General features: G+C 37.3%; 1 protein-coding gene and 1 long non-coding RNA gene across 2 annotated transcripts; both read right to left on the bottom strand.

The window, feature by feature from the left end:
* Positions 1-450: 450 nt before the first annotated feature.
* Positions 451-2,463, bottom strand: LOC126701848 (uncharacterized). The gene is made up of 4 exons (XR_007647518.1): positions 2,230-2,463; positions 1,468-1,655; positions 868-980; positions 451-590 (listed from the first exon to the last, which is right to left on the bottom strand). It is a non-coding gene; the product is annotated as an uncharacterized LOC126701848 (long non-coding RNA).
* Positions 2,464-16,455: 13,992 nt separating this feature from the next.
* Positions 16,456-17,940, bottom strand: LOC126702786 (protein MAIN-LIKE 2-like). The gene is made up of 2 exons (XM_050401641.1): positions 17,830-17,940; positions 16,456-17,214 (listed from the first exon to the last, which is right to left on the bottom strand). The coding sequence occupies exons 1-2, from the start codon at positions 17,938-17,940 to the stop codon at positions 16,456-16,458; spliced, it is 870 nt and encodes a 289-aa protein (XP_050257598.1).
* Positions 17,941-24,658: the final 6,718 nt, after the last annotated feature.

The following is a 24,658-nucleotide window of genomic DNA, read 5'->3' as shown; positions in this document are numbered from 1 at the left end:
GATAGATAATTTGTAGCCTTATTTCTGAAGATCTTTTTACAGAATATAGTTGAAGAATTTAGTTCAGATAAAAAAAAAATGGGTGGTTCTTTTAGTTTAGAAAAAGAGATTTCAATGCCAGAAAAAATTGACGTCTAATTAAATTAGCTAGAAAACTTTTCTTGAGAGAACAAAGATAACTTTTCATTGCTTTTTTCTTCTCAAAAACATGTTCTGCCATGGCATAGTTTTCAGATAGGCACCATATGGATTTTCAGTCTTTTCTGTAAATGTAACTGTGTTCAAATCTAAAACTTTAAAATTCATCTCATTGTAGAATAATCATGCATAGGATTGTTCTTCCTTTGCTGTTCTAAACAAAATATCCCTGATAAAATCATTTTTTGGTAATTTATTATTATTATTTTTTATTTCCTTTCTTAAAAAAAAAAAAAAAAAAAAAAACTTTTGCCAGGTAAGAAACTTTGAAAAGAGTACTTACTAAAAACAACATAAATGAGAGATAACTGCTTATGAATGACAGAACATACAACAGTCAGTTTTTTGTGCACGCCGTTTTTTACTTTTTGCTGCAAATCCTCCAATTCCTCCTGCAAACAGCACTACACAATTAGCAACACTGGAATAGTTATGGGTGGGAATTTCTGATCAACTGAACATACTCTAAACTTACTACTCCAATTTTACGCTAGAAACTACTGTTCAATGGAATTTTTTAAAAAAAAGACCATGGCTGTTCCTAATTTATTCTTATGAGTGATGACTTGTACCAGAAAAATAATTGATTCAGCCGATTATAAATTAATCAACATTTAAAAAAATATTTGCTTCATTTAAAATGAGAAAGTTTCCAAACAATTTAGTTACCTTGGTGAAGTCAGAATCAGACAGCAGGGAAATGCGAATGTCCATTGGCACACTGGAAGCTTGCAGGAGAATTTCACTATTGATTTTACCAGCTGATGAGGTTTCTTTCACGCCTGAAACCGTAAAAAAAAAAAGGAGGGAGAATAAATATCATAAAAGAAAAGAAATCAATCATTAGTTATTGAAGATAATGGTTAACGTTTAGTTTAAGAGACTATCTTATTAAAGAAACCAGACGATTCAAACAAGAGACCAAGCTTATCATGGGTTGAAATATTAACACCATGCTAGCAGATCACTTTGCTTTGTAACAATTACCTACAACTTGGGCAAGATGGTTTTATCTTTTTGTGCAAATAAACCATGGGGTCATTTTTAACTTTCACAAGACTCCCCACTATTTTTCCACTAAAGCTATCGCTGTCCTTCAATAACACCTCCACTAAGCTCCTCCGTAAGTATAGAAGCTTTATGTTTTCAGTAATTACGGAGGCATAGCTGTTTGTTGGAAAATTCTTTCAACTGTTGGGTAATGAAAAGGATGTAGCAGAGGGGAAACCTATATATTTCACACTAAGCTTGTAGGATTGCATCACATACCCCATCAGAATCATACTCCACGTTTTCTTCTGCACATAGAACAAGCTTCAAATACTCACTGCAGAATCCCTTCTTCCCACGAGTTGGTGCAAACTCAGCAGCATTCATGCAGCACTCACATATGGCATAAGGACAGCAAAAGCACTGAAACTTTGGAGATTTATGGCATATTGAGCAATAGTGCCAATCTGACATGTAAAGCTTATCATTTAATAATTTTGCAAAGCAAGCGTGTGATTGAAAATGTGATGAGACAAAATTCCAGTGTGATAAAAAAAACTATTAAGTAGGTGCCCTCTGCAAAATAGGAATTTTCAACATATATTGAAGTCCTATCAGTAGGATCAGTTAAAACATGTTAAACTAATTGTAGTATAAATAGTACTGACAAATTTTTTTATACTAATTTCTTGTGAGGTGATAATTCACACATACACACACTACATTTATAAAATAAATAAATAATATAAAATTGTTACAGAGAGCTTTTAATAGTTGATTTTAAAAAAAAAAAAAAAAAAAATTGGAATCAAAAAGTGTAACATAGGAGAATCAGAATCATTTATTAAGATTGGAATGATGATAGCCAAATGATCGAGCATGAGCCTTCATGGATGCTAGATCTACCAAATTCGTGCCATACTTGATAAGGAAATGTTTTGATGGAAAAGACGGTACACAATCAGATCCTAACTTATTTATTAAAAAAAAAAATCAAATCAAATTCGAACTTATCAAAGTTGAAAAATGTAAATGGCTTACTGCAAGTCCAGCTTTCTCTGCCCTCCAAAAATGAAACTTTCTTTCCCACACATCCAGGATGATAAACTTTTAGACAATCCTTGGAATCAGCAGATACATGAATAAAATAATGTAGACAACAATCTATGTAGAGCAATTAAAGGAGCATTCTATTTATATGGAATCCCCAAAGAAGCACAAAGAAACACACACACACATATAGTATTGAATCAAGATTATCATATTACTTATTTTTAAAAAAAAAATCTACAAGATTGTGTTATTTTACTTGATTAGCCTCACTAATTTTTCACTCTCACAAAAACATACCAAAATTTTCACATGTATATTATGTTAGGTTTTAAAGACTTAGGAACTAATGTATTTAGAACTCTAATATGTATTGTTGGCAAACCATGATCAAAACAGGTTGTTTAGTCTTGTTTAGACTTACTCAAAGTTGTGTCTTTTATGAAAAGTTGGATTCGAGCTGATGTAGAATTGATAGTGCATTTCGGTCTGATTCGATCGATCGAAGTTTAGGCTCGATCAATCGAATCTCGGGAAGAATGAGTTTTTTTGCAGAATTCCAACTCAACCCTAACTCATTAAAAACGTTTAGGGTTTTATGTTTTTCCCTAGATATAAAAGGCAAACCCTAGCCACGTTTTTCTGTTACTCATATTGCGGTTTGTGTAAATCTCTTGTGAGATCTGTGAGGAGCTTTCCTTTACACAAGCTTAGGGTTATCAAGAGGAGATTCGTTCAAGAACTTGATGATCATTCAGTTGCTGCCATAAGAACTTAAAGAAACACAAGCAAGTGTGCTTGTACTTGCTAGAGAATCCAAGAAAAAAGGAGTCCGTGGTCTCGGAGCTTGCACATGGTCGTGTCAGTAAGTTTCTACTGGTGGGTAGCAATAGGATGTTAGTAGTCTAAGTCCAATTGTAAAATTTCAATTCTTTCATAGTGGATTCAGGTTTACCTTGAGGATAGCTAGGTTAAATCCTCCCCAGATTTTTACTGGTTTGGTTTCCTGGGTCATCATATCCTTGTGTTATTTATATTTCCGCTGCTATGCATGATATGATTGTTTGATTGTGATAACCTAGATCTGAAATTTGGACTAAGTAATAACTTGGCTAATTAACTAGGTTAATCCAATTGTGTTTTAAGGGATCTAAAAACGTACATATTAAACTGTCAAGCTTGTTAGAACCTAGTTGCTGACAAATCCAACATGTGCCAAATCGCAAGTTTCAAAAATCTCGTCAAGCCATATTTGAGAAGCTAATGAACAACAATACAATCAAATGATATGCATTATAGTCCATAATACTCAAGCTTACATTGCTTGCTTTTACTTTTACTAGAAAATAGAAGACCCAAGGAACATTTGTATTTGGATTGAAAGGAAACTGTGAATAATATCAATGCAAATTGTGCAAAGAATTTAAATGTGTAATGACAGCAAACAATAAGAACACTAATAAAATCAAAAAGCCAGCTTGAACACACATAACTGGTAGCAATTACCACCTAAAACCACCGATCAAGCAATAATAATTATGAAAACCCAGATCGAATATCACATGAATCTAAAGAATAACCATCAAAATGAATCACACCCACCATTTAAAATTACAAATTTCGACTAAACTAATTAATTGGCTAACGCAAACGATGACAGGAAGCACCTAAAAACGCTAGCTTCAAACCAAAGCAACAAATTTTAGAAACAAAACACATTGATAAATAGAAAGAATGACAATTAGCCAAAGAAAACATCAAAGACACAGAAGTTGAATTGTTTTGTTAGTACATCAACATTTTAACCATTTCCATATAAAAATAAAAATAAAAATACATCACCTAGGCTGAGATTAATAGCTTGAAAGAGAAAATTCAAAAGTGGTGGAAGTGTTTGTGAGTAATCTGGAAAGATATAAGATGCTTGAAAAAATAAATTATACTCTTGTTCTTAATTTCTAAATTTAAAATCTCTAAACCTTGTTCTTAGTTTCTAACACTTCTTTTTTCCCAAAAAAAATATTAGAGTACCTCGAAGAATCATCAATTTGTGGCTGCGAAACAGATGAAGTTAAGCTTGGATGAGAATCCACTCTAGCTGTTGAAGCTTTAGAGTGATTTGAGATAACCTTTATCTTCCCAAGACCATCATCCATGAAGCAATAACTTAACGTTCTAGAAGACAGTGCAAAACAAATATAAGAGAGGGGAGAGTAATGGGTAACCAATCATTAAACAATAACTTCCTACAGGCATAAGCAAATTAGCAAAAAGTCATTTGATACACTTTCTGAGAACCCTCTATTGATAGTGACAGATAATTATTTCTCCCCTTATAACCACAATAAAAAAAGAAGCTGGAGTATAGATTCTTTTCTTTTCATATATATGCTGTATCAGCACCCCAGGCACTAGCAGAGAGAGAACTAGCTGTGAAGCAGAGTCCTAGTTTTCTGCTTAACAGAGTGTGACAATTGTATCACTATAAGGCACTATTTCTTTACACAATCAAATGTTCATTACATTTCTATAAAGGTATGCTGTTCAAAGACTTTAATTCCTTACAAAAAATTTCAATGTTGCAATTCCTTATAAAGGAAATATATATCTGAAAAAATGTTGTAAAAATCATAAATTGAAGAGAGTTGCAAAAAGTCTTTCAATTGATGCACTCTCATGATAGCAATCCTTCTCATGAGGCTGGCAATGCAACAATAAGATTAATGAAAGTGACTAAGAAAACATGAAAGGTACCATGTTTAGTGATAGCCACTCTTGAGGGAGTGGTGCAGGTGCTAAAGGGAATCAAAAGAAGATACTGTTGTTAGATGGATAGAATCAGATCATAAAAAACGATGAAAATTATAGCTACTTCATTGATTCTTTCGATCATACCTCAGCATTGATAATAAAAATGCATCAAATAAACACACAGGGCATTCGAAAATCTCACTACCTGACTATTCACTAAACCTTAATGCTGAAATCCAGTTAAATGCTTTGGTGTTACATAGTTAGACCAAGAAGTCAAGAACACACAAGAAAGATTAAACTCAACCTAAATCGTTCCGAGCCTCGCATTGTATAGGTTTTCCCACTGTTTGTTTGCCCATAAGCAAACACAGTGCCTACAGCAAAGAAAATGAGATTATTCCTATTTATATTAATAATGAATAAAATTCAACAAGTCCAATACAAGCTTGAAAGTTCAAATATGTGTAAAAACACCCTTAAATGTTTAGACCCCCAAATTACAACTTAACCAATTCAAGCATTATGTCAAACAACTAGTGTGTGGAAAATTAACATAAGCTATAATATGGAATTGGAAAAACTATCTAAGCCAAATTAAAATCACAACCCACAGCAGATAATAAAAGGCAAAGATAAAAGGGAAGGAAGATGCAAACACAAAGACAACACGCGATGTGTTATCGAAGAGGAAACCGAAGCCCTCGGCGTAAAACCTCTCTGCCGCCCTCCAAGCGGTAAACAATCCACTAGAAAATGTAGTTGGGATACATGGACAACAATAGACCCTCTAAGCCTAATCTACCCAGTGCACCTAAGCCCTCCAAGCTTCTTGCTCCAACGAGGTTGCGCCGAACCTTTTTCTTTTTTAGCTTCCCAGATTCCGCTACTAGACCATAGCATCAACCAATGAAGATTGGTTCCTTCCTAACTGCTTCCCAGAACACCAAACAGCCCTCTCACAGTAATGGATATGGTGAGAGCAAGGTTTTGGCAAAAAACCTCTCAAGGGTTTGGCAATGGAGAGGAAGAGAGTTGAGGAATTTGAAGAGACACTTATGTAAAGATTGTAGATAAATCAATCTTGTTTTACTCTAGGGTTTCTCTCTCAAAATTCTCTCAGGAAGCACTCTTTCGTTTGTGGGTAAAAGGGGTATTTATACTGGAGTAAGAGAGGAATGTGAAACGTCAGGATTTACAAAACAGGGGTGGCTCGCCGCTTGACCTCGCAACTTGATTGAGTCGCGAGATCCAGTCGCGAGATAACTGTATGGCCAGTTGTCCTGTTTTGTCCTGTAGTGCTCCAGCTAGCATGACTGTTCACCTTCTGGCATGCTTGGCACGTGTGCTGCTTCTGGCGGCTTGAAGCCGCGAGCCACCCGCGAGAACAAGCTGCGAGTCTCTGTTTTTTTACACACTCTTGAGCAATTAACACTCTATCTCACTCACTACTCTTACAACAAACCCACCTAAATACAGGGTAACTAAATGCTGAAATACAAGCAAATTTGGCACGGAATAAAGCCAATAAAATGGCTGATTAAATTCAACCTTACAATCTCCCTCTTTGGCTATTCCGTGACAAAATCCTAAAACAGACTCTAGACTTAACATGTGAGTTGGGAACAGTTGAACAAAACTCACTCACACCTAACTCTAGAAGCTGTGAAGCACTTGAATCATAAGAACATGAAACTCCTGAAACACAACAATACACCATGATCATTGTATGCAGAAAAACATGAAATGCATATGAAACAAGCTTAAGGTGATCAAGCAAAGATGAAGTGAAGATTCAAATCAAGGCTTGATCAACCAAATAATCACCACAAGATAGTGATCACAGTGCTCATTCACACTTGGAATGAACACTTGAACATACAACTTAACAAGAACAAGGCAAGATACTTGTATGCTCAACACTCAACCAATGCATAATACACAAAGTATATGCATCTAGGAACAATCCTACAAGGGCACAAGAGTGACAGTACTTAAAAGAAAAAGCAATACATTTATATAGAAGTACTGATTTAAACAAAGCATAAAATGCTGCATAAAACATGGTACAAACCATAAAGCCTACAAATTATGCATAAAACATAACCCTAAAAGCTTACAAAAGCAACATGGGTACAAGCACAATATATCCTGAAAAACATCAACAACATATGTAAAAGATTAAACCAAGATTGTAAGTTATGAGTTAGAAACAAGAATACACCAAAGCCACAGTGTATTAAACCCATAGAAACAACACATTATCCAAAACATAAGAGCAAGATAAACTATGCTCCCCCTCAAGGTCTGTTTCTCAAAAATTTCTCCCCCTTTTTGACCGGAATGGCCAAAGGGTCAGTGTCCATGATGTGTGGCGAAGCTGTCGAATTTTGCAGAGAGAATATCTAGCTGGTCCTGCATGGCTATCATCCTCTCAGACTGCTCTGTCTGGACTTTCCTGAGTCCATCAAGTCTATCCAAGATTACTTGAAATGCGTTTTGAGGTACAGCTGAAGAAGTTGATGCTCTAGTCCTCTTGCCACTCCTTCTGGGTGTTGAAGTTGATGCCTGGCCTGCTGCCTCTGTCTCAGACTCCATTGGAACACCTTCATCTTGTTCAGCCCCTTCTTCATCTACATCACCCGGAAGCCGTACTTGTATCCTTATGATGGTTTGTTTGTTGATTGCTGAGGGTATTGGCATTAAGCTGAGGTCTTGAGGAATTGGAATTCCTTTTGCCCTGAAAATCCGCATGAGAAGGCTAGGAAAAATCAGCTTAGCTCAGGAAGTTGTTCTGGTCTCTTCCATGATTGTATCAAATATATGAGAGCTGATATCAATGAATGTTTTCTCTTTTAGCTCCATAAGAAAAATGGCTCTGGCATTGTTGATTGTAGTGAGTTTCTTCACAGGATACAAGTTGTTCATCATGATGATGGTGAGGCACCTCATGTCAACTGGAAAAGCGATGGTATTGAGACACTTTCCTTCTCTCTGTCCACCAATGCGGTTTTGAACAGTTTCTATAGACAACATTCTGTCTTTGTAGTTGGTAAACTCATGCTCTTCTAAACCCTCAAGACCAAGGACCCTATCAATAACACGAGCATCTAGAGTGAATTCATGCCCTCTTACCCAACAATCTAGCTCATCTTCCCTAATCTTCACATTAGAGTAAAATTCTCTTATCAGAGGCTCACACACACCCGGTAATCCACTTAACAACTTTTCCCAGCCTCTGCCCTCAAAACATGTGGGAATAAATGTATCTTTTAGGTCCACTAAATCCACAAATCTCTCTTGAATTATGGTTCCCTTCATGAAAGAATCTTTGTATCTCTCAAAGTGTTGAACCGACCTAAACAGATTAGAATCCATTTTCAATCGTTTGTCAGCCTTCTTTGCAGGAGTTTTCTTCTTCGGAGGTGATGGAGTCATCTGTGAACAATCAGAAGATGCCACAACAACATAGTACAATACATGTGTAGAACAAATCAGAACTTTGTTAGTGACAAGGACAAAAAGGCCACCACTCAGATGAACTAAAACAATTAAACCCCATGCTACTGAAATCAACCACACAGATGAACAGGCTTAAAAAGTGGATACACAGGAACAACTGGTATAATGCATGGGAGAGATTTTGAAGACATCCGAAAGACAAATATATGTCAATGAGACATACAGATTGATGTGTATGACCAGACTCAAAAAACAAAAGACAGATGCACACAATAGATGGACAAGCACAAATTTCAACACAGAAAACCTCACAAAAAAAAACATTTCGAATCAACATATTAACATAAGATTAGACAAGATGAGAAACCAACAAATAACAAACCCTAGCTAAGCACATGATGAAGAACAAAACCAACAACTTAAGAAAGCTCAAAACTGAAACAATAGCTTCCACAGGCTAAGCATGGACAAAGAGTAACTGCTGAACTAAAAACCCATCTCAAAATCACAAACAAATGCGAATAATCCAGAGGGAAAAACAAAAAAACAAGTAAAATAGAGTTCAAGACAGAAAACCCATACCTGTTACTTGAGGATTTTAAGCTAAAAAGAAGCAACAATGGAGTTTGAAAAATGGGTGCACAGAGTGTTTGGGAAGGAGATAATTGAGAAAGAAGATGAACAGTCACAAAAGTTCGAGGGAAAACTGAAAAAGAATTTAAAAACTGCCCCTATTTTTGCCAAACAAGCGTTTTTCGCGACTGAAGTGAGTCGCCACAAAGACGCCAGTTCAAGCCGGCAAAACACTCAAAGACAAAAGTTTGAAAAATTTTTCTAAGTGTTTTTCGCGACTGGAAGGTCTACCCGCGAGGGAGTCGCGAGCTGAACCGCGAAAATCTCTGAGTAACCCTCGCGACTAGACCTTCCACTCGCGAACAAGTCACCAAATATGACCCGCGAACACGCGACCGAGGCACGTGACTTGACTAACCCGCGACTGAGTCGCCAAACCAGGGCAAAAAAGGATTTTTGAAAATTTTCAGATTTTTCTAACAAAATACTTTCCAAAAACACCTAAAACACACAAAAATCATTTTATGCTTGAATTAACAAAGATTGAGCATGTGAAAACACATTTCATCAAGTACAATCACACAAATGAATCTGGCATTTATTGAACATAAACTTGTGTGTTGTGTGTGGATATCAACAATGAGATAGTCCTTAGTCTAATGTGAAACTTCAATGATCAATTCAACCAAGACATACACAATTAGCACTAGATCATGTGAACCATCTCAATTATAGAAATATGTATATATGACCTCCCACAAAACTTGATAACATATTTTGGAGCTTTACATTTGACTCCTCTTTCAATCATACCAATTGTTCTTTTTGATCCTTTTTGAGACAATCACCTCTCATTGTGAGAGTGGTATTTGATATTTCACTTTAATGAACTAGCCTTTGGCTTTTTGAATAAACACTCACTTTAATTTTAGGTCGCTTACCCTTTTTCCTAGTCGAATACTAGAATGTGCGACAGGCTTTTGCAGCTCAAAATCTCTTTTCATTTGGAGATTTACATTTGGTGAGCTCTTTTTAGCAAAAAACAAAAATAAAGAGTGGGAAGATATATAGACACAAGTCTATGCATGTCTCAAGATCATCATAACCATTCACTAATCATTCATGACAAGTTTGAAGATCTATTTACAACAATCACATAGATTTCAAGATTTCTCCCACAGTAATACGAGTGCAAAGAAACAAGCAATGCTCGAAAATGCACAAAGCCATTAGCACAAAGGTACAAGGCAAAACAAGTTTTGAGACAAAAGCTCAACAATGTCAATCAAACTTTTTGGTTTTCTAATTTTTATGTGATTTTTGGATTTTTGACAAAAGAAGAAAAAGATTGATCAAAAACAAAAAAACAAAAATATGCACAAGTAGACAAACAAACAACCATCAACATAAACAACAAGCAATCAATCAAACATCGTCACAAAGCATAGGAAGTATTAATGCATGGACATGTTATAATGTTTATGCATGAGTACCCTTTTTCACCCACACGTCACTTGCATTTGGGGTGATTTCCTTATAGGATTGGGTAGGGGAGTTAGGGCTTTCAAACCTTCGTGAGAAGCTTTCCAAGCAGTTGGTGAATGCACCAATCATCTTCATCATGTTCATCATTCCGGGATCACCATTTTGATCTCTAGATTGTTCATCTGCCCAATTTCTTCTATCATTTCTAGGTCCTCGTGACCTTTGAGGAGTTGCACTATTCTTTGCTCTCATCTTTTGGCAATTTGGTCGAGTATGCCCTTGAAGTCCGCAATGATGACACACATAAGTTGATCTAGGACCTCTTTGTGGTCGTGAACGAGACTTGGCACGAGATTCAGACCTGACCACATACTAATTGCGGGGATTCAACAACCGTTGGTTCTCCACATTCTTCTTCTCCTCCATCTTGAGTTTCTCAGCAGTAAGGTCAACTTCAACTGGATCTTTAGCCTTTACAAACTTCACTTCTTTAGTGACAGTTCCAGATGAGCTACTTCCTCCGGTATATCCCAATCCGGATTTGTCTGAAAAACTCTTTTGAGATGAAATAACATCATCTAGCTTCTTGGTGGTGACCCTCTCTATTTTAGCATTTGCTTACATAACCTCTTGCTCAAGAAATCTCACTTTTGTGTAAGCTTCTAACAGCTCACCATTCAGTGTCTCTATCTCACATTTGGCCTCCCTATCTCAGATTAGGAGATTTTTATAGTCCTCCTCTGCCTTCTTCATTTTTCTCACAGCAGCTTTGGCCACTCTTGTGTACTCACCCGACTTCTCCAAGAGTGAGTTATAATTCTCTTGAAGATTGGCTGTGCTTTCATCTTCTTCAGCATCTGATTCTTCAACAATTCCCAGTGATTCTTCATCACTATGTTCTCCAAGGTCTCGTACAAGCAGATTCAACTCGTCTGAAGACTCAACATGAGCAATAGTCATAAAAGCTGAGTAATTCCCCTCTCCATCACAGCTTTCTTCAGATTCTAAGTCTGATGAATCTGAGTCACTCAATATTGTGGCATACACTTTGCCTTTCGATTTCAAACAATTCGGACATTCTTTCTTAAAGTGTCCATGCCCGTTACATTCGAAACAAGTGACACCTTGTGTAAATTGGGATTCTTTTCCATCTTTCTTTTTGAATTCCTTTTTCTCCCTTCCTGAACTTTGGAATTTTCTTTTATCACCAAATTTGCCATTATTTTTGAATTTCAAGAACTTTCTGAAATTTTTAACAAGGTATGCAACATCTTTGTCAACCATATCTTCTCCCGATGAGTCTTGATCTTCCACCTTCTCATTAATGGTCTTAAGAGCAAGAGATTTATTCTTCTGTTGATTAGGCAGCGACATCTCATAAGTCTGAAGAGAACCAACCAGTTCCTGGACTTTAATGTCATCAAGGTCCTTGCTCTCTTCAATCGCTGTCACTTTAGCACGAAAACTTTCCGACAATGATCAAAGGATCTTCCTTACAATTTTAGAATCCTCCATTTTCTCCCCCAAATTGAACTTGCTGACAACCACCTCATTTAGCTGCCCATAGAAAGAGTGAAAGGACTCATCCTCACTCATTTTGAGCTCCTCAAACCGAGTGGTCAGTATTTGCAACTTGGTGTCTTTCACTTTCTTCATGCCTTCGTATGTGGTTTCCAATATCTCCCATGCTTCTTTGGCAATGGTAATGTGGGAGATCCTGTGAAATTCATCTGGAGACACACCACAGAAAATAGCATTGAGTGCTTTACTGTTAGTATTAGATGCAGCGAGTGCTGCCTTATCCCATGTGGATTTGGCTGCCTCAGGTCTGGTCCAACCAATCTCAACAGCATCCCAAACAGATTCATCAATTGAGCAAAGAAATGCTCTCATGCAAACCTTCCAAAAAGCATAATTACTACCATCAAAATATGGAGATGCATTTAGGGATTGAGACCGATCCATCTCAATAGGGAGTCAAGGATCACACAATGGTATTGAAACCAATAAAAGTGTACCTGCTTTGATACCAAATGAAAGTTCAAATATGTGTAAAAACACCCTTGAACGTTTAGACCCCCAAATTACAACTTAACCAATTCAAGCATTATGTCAAACAACTAGTGTGCGGAAAATTAACATAAGCTATAATATGGAATTGGAAAAACTATCTAAACCAAATTAAAATCACAACCCACAGCAGATAATAAAAGGCAAAGATAAAAGGGAAGGAAGATGCAAACACAAAGACAACACGCGATGTGTTATCGAAGAGGAAACCGAAGCCCTCGGTGTAAAACCTCTCCGCCGCCCTCCAAGTGGTAAGCAATCCACTAGAAAATGTAGTTGGGATACATGGACAGCAATAGACCCTCCAAGCCTAATCTACCCAGTGCACCTAAGCCCTCCAAGCTTCTTGCTCCAACGAGGTTGCGCCGAACCTTTTTCTTTTCTAGCTTCCCGGATTCCGCTACTAGACCATAGTATCAACCAATGAAGATTGGTTCCTTCCTAACTGCTTCCCAGAACATCAAACAGCCCTCTCACAGTAATGGATATGGTGAGAACAAGGTTTTGGTAAAAGGCCTCTCAAGGGTTTGGCAATGGAGAGGAAGAGAGTTGAGGAATTTGAAGAGACACTTATGTAAAGATTGTAGATGAATCAATCTTGTTTTACTCTAGGGTTTCTCTCTCAAAATTCTCTCAGGAAGCACTCTTTCGTTTGTGGGTAAAAGGGGTATTTATACTGGAGTAAGAGAGGAATGTGAAACGTCAGGAATTACAAAACAGGGGTGGATCGCCGCTTGACCTCGCGACTTGACTGAGTCGCGAGATCCAGTCGCGAGATAACCGTATGGCCAGTTGTCCTGTTTTGTCCTGTAGTGCTCCAGCTAGCATGACTGTTCACCTTCTGGCATGTTTGGCACGTGTGCTGCGTCTGGCGGCTTGAAGCCGCGAGCCACCCGCGAGAACAAGCCGCAAGTCTCTGTTTTCTTGCACACTCTTGAGCAATCAACACTCTATCTCCTTCACTACCCTTACAACAAACCCACCTAAATGCAGGGTAACTAAATGCTGAAATACAAGCAAATTTGGCACGGAATAAAGCCAATAAAATGGTTAATTAAATTCAACTTTACAAAGCTAATGGGTTTTCAAGGAAATAATATAGCTAACCTCTTGCCCATTAAACTAAACACTATTGCCACAAACACATGTATGAGAATGTAAGAAAGCAGTAAACTTATGAGGTTTTCGAATTCTAAAGTAGGAATTGAAGTTATATAACATGGCAGTATAGTTTGGAATCTGAAAGTAACAAATGTAAAGAAGTAAGAAAGGGAGCAAGTGGGGTTTTCTGACAAAATTCACATACAAATTTAGATGGGGTGCTAACCCTAATACATTTTACGCTTATGCTGTCTCGTATAGTGTCTGGTATGTGGGGGAAGGGGTACCGCATCTCCTTGGTCAGGCTCCTCACGTTGCTGCAAAGATGAAGTTACAACCAAACAATAGATTAAATGAATTCTAATACTAACCATAACAGCAGTCGGGAAATTATTAATTACATTAAATGACTTGTCATACCGTGGGGCCAGCCTTGTGTCCTACTTTGTGACCACCTGTCCCACAAGAAGGTGCTTTTGTTGTGCGTTTAGGTCGACCTTGTGGGGGTGAGTGTAATCCAACTAACTGCTCATTCTCGACATGCACATTTGGCTGTTTTGCTTGACTCCCAACAACTGAAGATCCTACAACTACTGGGGAGGATGGTGTAGCAAATGAAATGTGAGTACAGCCCATAGTCATGGGATTTGTATGCAGTCCAGGAGTGGGCATGAATGACATGGACTTACTATGGGGTGGTACATGGTCTATATGACCAATGTTGTACGAGGGGCATTGAGTGTGCATGACACGAGGGGTCTCATTGAAATCAAAGCCGAGATCAAAGGAGGGCAGAGTAAGTGAAAGATGGGCGGGGTCAGAAAATGTACGTGGGGTGGGTGAAGGGATCTCGGGGTGAGAAGATGCATGAGCAGTGGGTAGAGGGATCTCTAGGTCAGGAACTGCATGAGCAGTACGTGGAGGGATCTTTGGGGAAGGAGATGCATGTGGGGGTGGAGGGAACTCTGGGGTAGGAGATGCATGTGGGGGTGGAGAGGGATCCGGCCTACTGACAACCTAATGGGGTGCAGCACGCTGACCATGGCTATGGCTGGCAGGAGTTAAGCTCGTGCTTGGTTGTCCAGTATCTTCTGGCGCTTTTGGATTTTCCCCATTGGTATCTTCCAAGGGAAGTTGGGCAATTATATGGTGAAGGCGATCCACTGTCTTAAGTACAGTTGTAATATGCTTGTACTCAGGACTGCCTACTGTATAACGCGTCAACAGCTGCTTGTGACTGGTAACCTGCATTGTAGATGTAAATACAATTAGTACATCTAACACAAAAATGGTGATACGCAACAAAAATTGAAAAGAAGCAACAAAATTTGAAAAGAAAGGTTGAAGCAATTACCATAATAAGAAGTGCAGCAGATGTGTGGTCGACGAACCTCCAAGTCACCCTATTGTACCAATGGAAGTATGGATGAGTAGGCGACATATCCCTCTCTAATCGTGCTCCAAGACATAGTAATCATGCTCAAGTATTCAATACTTGGATATGGCTTCTGTGTTTGTCCCTCCAATTCACTCCGATCTTCCCCCTTAGGTCTATTTTGTGAAGGGCGTCGCCAGTATCAACATTTGGGGGCATTTCTTATATCATCCCAAACTAACGAACAACACGGTCCGGTGTATGTATCTCTACTAGCCAGAAACATACAAGCGGCACCCTCACTGTCCACACATCCCTTCCTGCGACACAGAACGCAGGCAAGTGGCCTAATTCAGCTTCATATGGTTGCCACACCACCTAAAATAGCCAAATAAAAGGGCAGCACGTTATGCAATGTTTCATTATTTTCGATTAAGAGCTATTTTACAGTTATAACAGTATACAATAGTCATAAACAATAGAAGAAACACAATTTGGGTACCTAATTGGGATGCATAGAATCTAGAAGCTACCAGTACCGGACCAAACAGATTTCGGCGAGGCTATTCTTCGTGGTCACAACCCACGTGGCCCTACAATTAAGAAAGAAGGAGTCAATATCTACCAATTATGCAATCTAATAAAAAAGAAAAAGGAATTGTATGCTAATGCAAGCCGAAAAAAATCCATCAGCAATGATTACTTCTTAAAGACTAGCAAGAGTGAAAAAAAAAACTTTATTTTAATTCTTTTCCTTATCAATAGTTGTGGAATTCAATTAATTTTTTTCCTATGCTATTTATCCACAAAACTCAGCAAAATTATTCTAGCAAAGGATGAGTTATGAAAGAAATAAAAAAGAAGAAGAAATTGAAAGAAAGAATCTAATTAGCAAAAAAAAAAAAACTGAGAGAGAGATACAAGCTTTGTATCATATATATGGCCCATTCTTCCTACAATATTCTAATTGAGAATTTCCCATTCATGAAACGTTGTATTGTATATAGCTGAAAAGAAAAATTAATAAGATACAAGCTTCATTATCTCAAATTAGATAGCACTGGAATAGTTAATACTTGGAATTGAGAATTTGAAGAAATCAACAACAATAAATGATGGGTAATCGTAAATTTAGCATTACATACTACTAAGTTTATACCAATAAATAATTATCTAAACATATGATTAGTGGTAGAGTTAGAAATTAATAATACTTGTATTATACATCGTATGACCTCAGTGGTTGTAAAACAATATATAAAAATAAATAAAAATCCTATTAATTTTCAAAATTTGAGGAATATCAAAGTTAAAATTTTATTTTCTATGTCTAACAATGTGTCATGTCATTTAAAATTATGGATCTATTTCCAATAGAGAGAATCGGTCAAGGAAGAGACTTACTTAATGGAAAATGGGCAAGGTGGTAATGGTGGGCCATATGCACCATCTGGTGGGAGGTCCATCCTTGGGCACAAAAAAGGGAATTTGAACCATGCCCAATACTGAACTAGTATCAAGGCCCCACCAATCTGACTAGCACCTCTGTCGGTTGCCTTGCATAACTCTCTGTTCAACCATGCAAGACAAGCACTCCCCCAACTGTACCGAGGTGGATTGCGAAGGTCCCTCAACATCTGCAACCACATCATATGCACCCTATCGCCAAAATTGTTGGCGAAAATTGTGTCCCCCAGGAGTGCTAGAATATAACACCATGCATACTGATGCACAACATCCTCTGCTGCACCATCGGGCAACCCTTGGTCTACTTTTTGAAGTAACCGGTTAATCTGGATTCGTTGTCCTTGAAGCACCACACTGTTAATAACAATTCCAAGCATCTCCCGACATTCAGCAGCCCACACCAAGTCAGTTGTTCCAACAATTGCCTCACCATCGATTGGAATCCCCAAAAGAACCTCCACATCTTGTAATGTGATCGTTGTCTCACCATGTGGCAGGTGGAAGGTGTGGGTTTCAGGCCTCCATCGCCCAACAAAGGCCATCATCAAGTTATTATCAATCTCTCTAGATGGGGTCCTATACAGCCCCTCTAATCCAACTCTCTTGACAATGTCGAGGACACGATCATCCACCATCGGGCGTTGTTTTCGGAACTCCTCATTACGACCACGGCATTTCAGTGTCCCCGGATCCTGCACATGATAGAACCATGGTGATGAGATGCAACATGCCCTAACCTTTGTATATGTGATTGTAGCTATTGATCCCAAAAAAAAAAAAAAAAATAACGCGTTAGGAGGGGGAAATTAAAATATCATCCCAAAAAAAAAAAAAAAAAAAAAAAAAGCAACAACAGGGGCAAATAAAAGGAATCTGCAGCACTTGATACATTTGTTTTTAGCCGTTTATCTTGCTACTTATGCCATGCATGCTAGTGTAAACATTGCCATAATAGCAATCCAACCCATTACCCACCATGTTTACAACGAATACATACATCAAAATTTGATTCTCTCTGGCTCTCACAATTCAATTTGGTTATCTTAGTTCAATGCTAAAAGACTGAAATAGTCAAACCTCTCTAAATCTTATCAATGGTAATGTCTTTAATTATCTAAGTGTAACATTTATGTAAGGGTGTGCAATAGTCAACCAATCTAACTCAACCCAACTAATGGGCATGACTATGCATTCAAAGCTAGTAATACCATTGACAAACTTAGAATTTTAGAAATGGAAAAAAAAAATCAACATAATGTAAAAGAGCCTGAAGAGAATATTCAACAGGTGGTCGGTTTTAATTTTACCTCGCCTTCCCAAACAGCGCACGATCGATGTTCTTTTAGAAACCTTAACACCAAACCCTCCATGGGACTAGGACCGAACTCATCAGGGATCTCAGCAGCAACGACAGCCATACTGCACGAAGTTTAGGGAGTCAAGAGTAATATCAATGTGCTACCAAAAACTCAGTATGATTAATTAAGCCTTCTACATTTCTTCATTTTCATTCAAATGTGTTCTGAGGAGTTAGAGCAATGCTCTAACAAATCAAGAACGTTGCTTATTAAGCTTGCAGAAGCATTCAAAATCCTTTTTCATTTTCTTTACAATATTCTTGACACCCCACATGCTGTTGGGGCATCATAAGTAATAGTAGTTTGTGGTAACATTGTCATTAAATAAGCTGCTTTTTCATATGAGTAAATACTTGAATCAAGATGGAGTGGTCCTTGAAATCAGAGTATGACCATCATAAAAAAAAAAAAAAAAAAAAAAAAAATTAAAAATAACAGCCTATTGGCTGTACATAACTTTGTACAAACTCTTTTGTGTGCAAATGATGAACCATAGTACAAGCATACCATTCAAACTGAGCATAATGTATTAATAAAATAAAAAAGATGACAACTTTTAATTATATTGATATATGAATGCCCAACAACTTCCATTGCAGCATGATACTGATACTCCTCATCACATTCACACCTCCACTATAGGCTCATCACAATCAAATTGTTATGAATGCCTATCTACAATCATTGGGGACTTTCATTGGGTGGGTTTTTTCCATTTCCAATGAACACATATCTAAAGTATCCTAGAAAAGAGAAATACATCTGGAGCATTAATAAATAAATAAATTATTTAGATCTAATCAAAGCAAGCAGATTGAGAAGGGGTACCTACCTTCAGATTGAGGTTGAGCAGTGGTGCGAGGTTAAGAGTGATGAGGTTGAGCAGTGGTGTGAGGTTTGAGTGAGAGTAAGGGTTTGAAGAGTGACGAGGTTGAGTGGTTGGTGCAAGGTTTGAAGAATGAGTGAGTGAGAGGAATCGGAGTGGTGCGAGGTTTGAAGAGTGAGAGTGGGTTTGAAGAGTGAGAGACCGGACTGGTGAGGTTTGAGTGTATTGGGTTTGAAGAGTGAGAGAGACCGAACCGGTGTGGGTTTTGAGTGTGAGTGATCTGTTGTGAGGACCGGTTTAAGACTCGAAGTGGACGGCGCGAGGTGAGAGTGAGAGTGAGAGTGAGGCGTGCTTGGGTTTGAGTGTATACTATGAGGTGTGTGTGGGTTTTGAGTGTGAGTGACGGCGCGAGGTGAGAGTGCTTCAGTGTGTTTGGGTTTGAGTGTTGTGAGGTGTGTGTGGAAAGAGTGAGTGTGAGAGAGTCAGCGTGTTTGGTTTGAGTGTTGTGAGGTGTGTGAGGTGAGTGTAATGAGCGTTGGGCATTTTTGGGTAGGTGGTTAAACAAAAAATGAGTCCTCTGGGCTCGAGTTCCATGAACAAAAAACGAGTCCTTTGGACTCGATTTCCATGGATAAAAAACGACTCCTTTGAGCTTGAGTTCCATGAACAAAAAACGAGTATATTGTACACGATTTCAATGAACAAAAACTGAGTCCATTAGACTTGATTTTCGGCCTACGTGGACACTTTGTCCAACTCAGCTGCTGGCGCAATAGGAAAATCGAGTATAATATACTCGATTTATAACCCCAAAATCGAGTCCTCTAGACTCGAATTGTTAGAAACCAAAATAGTTTCAAACCTTGGCTAACTAACAATATAGTTTGGATTTTATAGTTATTTAAAAAAAAAAAAAAATCGTTAGCCAAGGTTTGAAACTATTTTGGTATTTAACAACTCTAGTGTAACAAACTCGATTTTGGATTGCTAAATCGAGTACAATAAACTCGATTTTAACATCATGCTGCAGTTGACGTGGAAATTTGTCCACGTAGACATAGAACTCAATAGAACTCGAGTCAAATGGACTCGAGTTCAATCATCTAGAAATCAAGTCCATAGGGCTCAATTTAGTTTTGCTTCAGCAATTGAGTGACTTTCTTGTTCTTCCTTTCCTTTTTTTACTTTCTCCAAAAGCTGTCCCACTCTCCACTTCCAAGCCCCAAAAACCCATGAATAAATCAAATCCAAAACAAATCAAACCCGCTCTCCACTCCAACGTGTTCTTCTCCTCCACTAGAGCAGCGGTGAGAAACCACACGTCCGATCCGATTTCCATCGCCTGTAGCTTTCGCCGCCTGGGTTTAGTTAGAATCGGCGCTTGGGTTGCTGGGTTTTGCATCATTGCTTCTTTCTTCTTCGTTGTTGATCTCTGCGTTTTGATCTCTGGTTGTTGATCTCTGCGTTACTAAATTGAGTCCATAGGGCTCGATTTCTATATGACATAATTAAGTCCTTTTGACTCGAGTTCGGTGCCTACGTGGACCAAGTGTCCACCTCAGCTACAGCATGATGTTGAAATCAAGTTTATTGTACTCAATTTAGCAATACAAAATCGAGTTTGTTACACTTGAGTTGTTAGATACCAAAATAGTTTCAAACCTTGGCTAACTAATAAAATAGTTTGGCTTTTATAGTTATTTTCAAAAAAAAAATCATTGCACATTCATTCAAACAAGCGTTTCTACAGTATCTGTCATTATATTTATTAAGATTGTCTTTTCCTTCTCTCTCTCTCTCTCTCTCTCTCTGCTGTCACTAAAATGTATGCAAAATTCCTATTTTTGGAGATCCAAATTTGGGTTATTAGAATATTTTTTGTATGTTTTTAGACCCCTTAAAACCACAATCAGATTAACCTAGGTAATTAGCCAAGTGATTACTTAGTCAAATTAACAAATCTAGGTTAACACAAATATATCATATCAATGTATAACAGCGAAAAATAACAAAAACACAATGATATGATAACCCAGGAAAACCAAACCGGTAAAAAACCTGGGGAGGATTTAACCTAGCTATCCTCAAGGTAGAAAGCAAATCTACTAGAAAGCCGAAGTTTTACAATAGCGACTTAGACCACTAACATCCTATTGCTACCCACTAGTAGAAACTTACTGACATGACCACGTGCAAGCTCCGAGATCACGGACTCCTTCTTTCTTTGGCCTTTGCAAAACACAAACACCCACGTTTGTGACTTTGAGATCCCACTCAAAGGTTTAGCAACACAATCTCTCCTATTTGTGACTCCAAGACCACCCTTGAAGGTTTAGATCATCAGCACCTTTGATGACTAGAGAAGGCAGTAACTTCTACAATACTGGATCTTGAGATTTCTCAAGTAATAACACCGGCAGAAGATATGAGAGAGCTTTTTAGGAACAAAACCCTAAAAACAAAAGAGGCACACTCTTCTCTCTCTGAAAAGCCTCATAAAAACGTGCTTAGGGTTTCTTTTATATACTGAGAGAAGTAGATTAGAAACCCTAATCCTTAATGGGCTTGAATTGCTGTTTGGGTTTAATTAAGATTCTACAGATACAACTTTCGATCGATGGAACCTTTCTTTCGATCGATCGAACCAAACCGATTATGAAATCTTCTTCCTACAGCTTGTATGTTCTTGAATCTTGACTTGAATCATCTTGAGCATTGTCTAATAATACCTATAGACTCTAAAATCTATATTTAGACAAGTTTGTGTTCACGATTTACCAATTGTTCTAAACTTTTAGAACCTAACATTTTTGGATACACTATATACTTTTTTTTTTTTTTTTAGAATGATAAACTATATACTTGATTCATGACGTTTATACTATATGTCAATTTGATTCCTAATGTAGCTAACGATAATATTAAAATATTATTTTTTTTATATTACTTGTGTGCCATGTGGGCTAATTAAAAAACTATTTTTCTAAATTAAAAAATAATAGTTTCTAACTCGAAAATTCCTTTTTTTTTTTTTTGGTCTATAAAAAAAACTATTTTTTAATAGTCCATAGCTAAAATAAACGGCTCTTCAAAATAAAAAATGATTTTTTTGGAGTATGTATTGCTTAACAATAACATGATATTTATAAAAAAGACCATATATAAAATAAGTAAATAATCAAACTTTGATGTATATTTCAAAATTGAAACAAACTGCCAACCACAGCGCATCTAAAATTAAACACAACTATTAAATTATTTTACAAAATATTAGATTATGAAATTAGTTTTCAAGATTAGTTGTCTCAAATTAGTTTTCCAATAGGGCATTTGCAATATATTGTTTTTTTTCATGCTTTGAGATGTTGATATTATGTGGAAGTGAAACTTGTAAGTTTGTTTTAAGTAGTTTTCAAAGGGTAGACTAGACTTCTTTGTGTTTGTGCTATTTTATTTTGATTAGCAATGTTAGAATTTCTATCATTACTAAACAAATATCAATATGTTGAGTTAAGCTCTATATTAATATGGGTGATGAATTTAAAGTAATACATTTCACACTAAATAATTTGCTACATGACTTATTAAATGGTAAATACATGTTTTAAAAAAGAATCATGCAAAAAATACGGATCAACCTGACTCACCCCGCCCTGCCAATTTTGCCACATCTAACTACACTGCCATCAATAGTGCCATTTTCCATCATAAACTAGCCAAATGAGAATTAGTCATTGTAAGGTTGAATTTATTCAATCATGTTTTAGATTTATTTCACGCCAAATTTACTTGTAATTTAGCAATTAGATACCCTGTATTTAGGTGGGATTTATGTAAGGGTAGTGTGTGAGAGAGTGTGAAGAAAACTCAAGATGTATGCACTCAAGAAAAGCCTTACGACTGGATCTCATGACTGGCAAGTCACCAAAGGTGGCACACGTGTGAAGCATTCAGGGGAGCTGAAGGGTTACAATAGTTGGAGCATTACAAGACAAAACTTCTAGTTTTGCCAGGCAGTTAGCACCCGACTCAAGCTCGCGACTCAAACTCGCGACTCGTTCCAATCGCGAGGTTGAGTCGCCAAAATGCCCTGTTTGGTTGAAACATGACTCTTCACATTCCTCATACACTCCACTATAAATACCCTTATACCCACAAAATGTAGAGAGCTTCCAGAGAGAATTTTGAGAGAGAAACCTTAGAGAAAAACAAGATTGACTCATCCACAATTTTTATCATTTGATTCTCCAAATTCCTCTATTCTCACTCTCTCCATTGACATATCCTTGAGAGGTACATTTAGTCAAATCCTTATCTCACCATACCTATATTAGTGAAGAGGTATTTTGGTGCTTGGGAAGCAGTTCAGAAGGGACCAATTCATTTGGTTGATGCAATGGGCTATTGCGGGATTCAGTAAGCTAGAGAAGACAAGGTTCGTCGTAACCTTGTTGGAGCAATAAGTTTGGAGGGCTTAGGTACACTAGGTAGATTAGGCTTGGAGGATCTTCTACTATTCATGTATTCCAACTTTATTCTCTAGTGAATTATTAACGGCTTAGAGGGCGGCAGAGAAGTTTTTTGCCGAGTACCTCGGTTTCCTCTTCGATAACACATTGCCGAGTTATCTTTATGTTTGCATCTCTCTTCCCTTTCTCTTTACATTTTAATTACTGCTGTATTTGTGATTAATTATGGTTTATAGTGTGTTACCATTTTGGTTATAGCTTATATTTCATTTTCCGCATATATATTGTTTGAATATAAGCTTGTGTTGGTTATTTTAGAGTTGGGGGTCTAAATGTTCGTTGGTGTTTTATACACTAATTGAACTTTCAAGTCAATATATTAGAAGAATTGAAAGTTGAAATAGAGAAGAACTGTGGCCACTAGTGGTAAACTAAACAGTATGAGAGAAAGAAAGAAGACAAAAGAAAGTGAACACACAATTGAGGTATTATGTCCACGTTATAATTCCTACTAGAGCCCAAATGTGCTGGAGGTTTATCATTCCCCATGAACCTCTTACAAAGCATGAAATAAAAATAATTAAAGGAGTGAATAAATAGACGGATTCTAACAAATAAAGAAGCAACACACAATTGTAGACTTCAACAAATCTCAAATCACAGCAGAAATAGGACCAAGGATGTCAATACCGTATCGGAGGCCGTACCGGTTTGGCCACCGGTACGATATATTTCGGATACCGGTCAATACCGGTGTACCGTTTCGGGTTTACCGCTATTTTATATATTTAATATATGTATATACACACACACACACATACACACACAAAATCTCTATTTACCATAAAACAATACCTCAAAAATTTATGTTTACCATAAAACATTACTTCAATTAAGAACAAATAATTCATAGTTTTAAACTTTAACATCAACTAAAAGAAAAAAGAAAAAAGAAAAAAAAGAAAAAAAAAGGTATATTTCATGTTTCGGTCTGGTATCCAATTACCGACCGATATAGCCGGATTTCACCGGTACGGCCGGTACAATGCCGGTACGGCCGGTATTTTTTCCGGTACGAAACAGGGGGGTCGAGCGTATCGGATGTTGGCCGGTACGTTATATTCCGATTGTATCAGCCGGTACGATACGGAATCGATAACCTTGAATAGGACCTGAACAACATAAACTCATGCCTATCCATGTGTAAGACCTGATTCACAAGTTATGAAAACCAATTACTGCAGTGCATGACAAAATTATATTTGCAACTGTTTTAAACCAATAGTGGAAAATATATAATTTCTACAACCAAAATTCCAAGGGAAAACCATACACTAATGTACAAAATAGCTATAGAGGTTTATAGAAGTACGAAATATGAAGTAACTCAAATATTATATGTACATTGCATAGGACATTTTGCATGCCCCAAAAAATTTTGAAGAAAAAAAAAAAAAAAAAAAAACCTTGTACTCTTTTTTAA

The sequence above is a fragment of the Quercus robur genome, chromosome 10, assembly GCF_932294415.1.
Source record: "Quercus robur chromosome 10, dhQueRobu3.1, whole genome shotgun sequence".
In the NCBI taxonomy this organism is placed as follows: Eukaryota; Viridiplantae; Streptophyta; class Magnoliopsida; order Fagales; family Fagaceae; genus Quercus; species Quercus robur.
The sequence above is the reverse complement of the archived record's forward strand: the minus strand, read 5'-3'. Positions and strand labels throughout refer to the sequence as shown.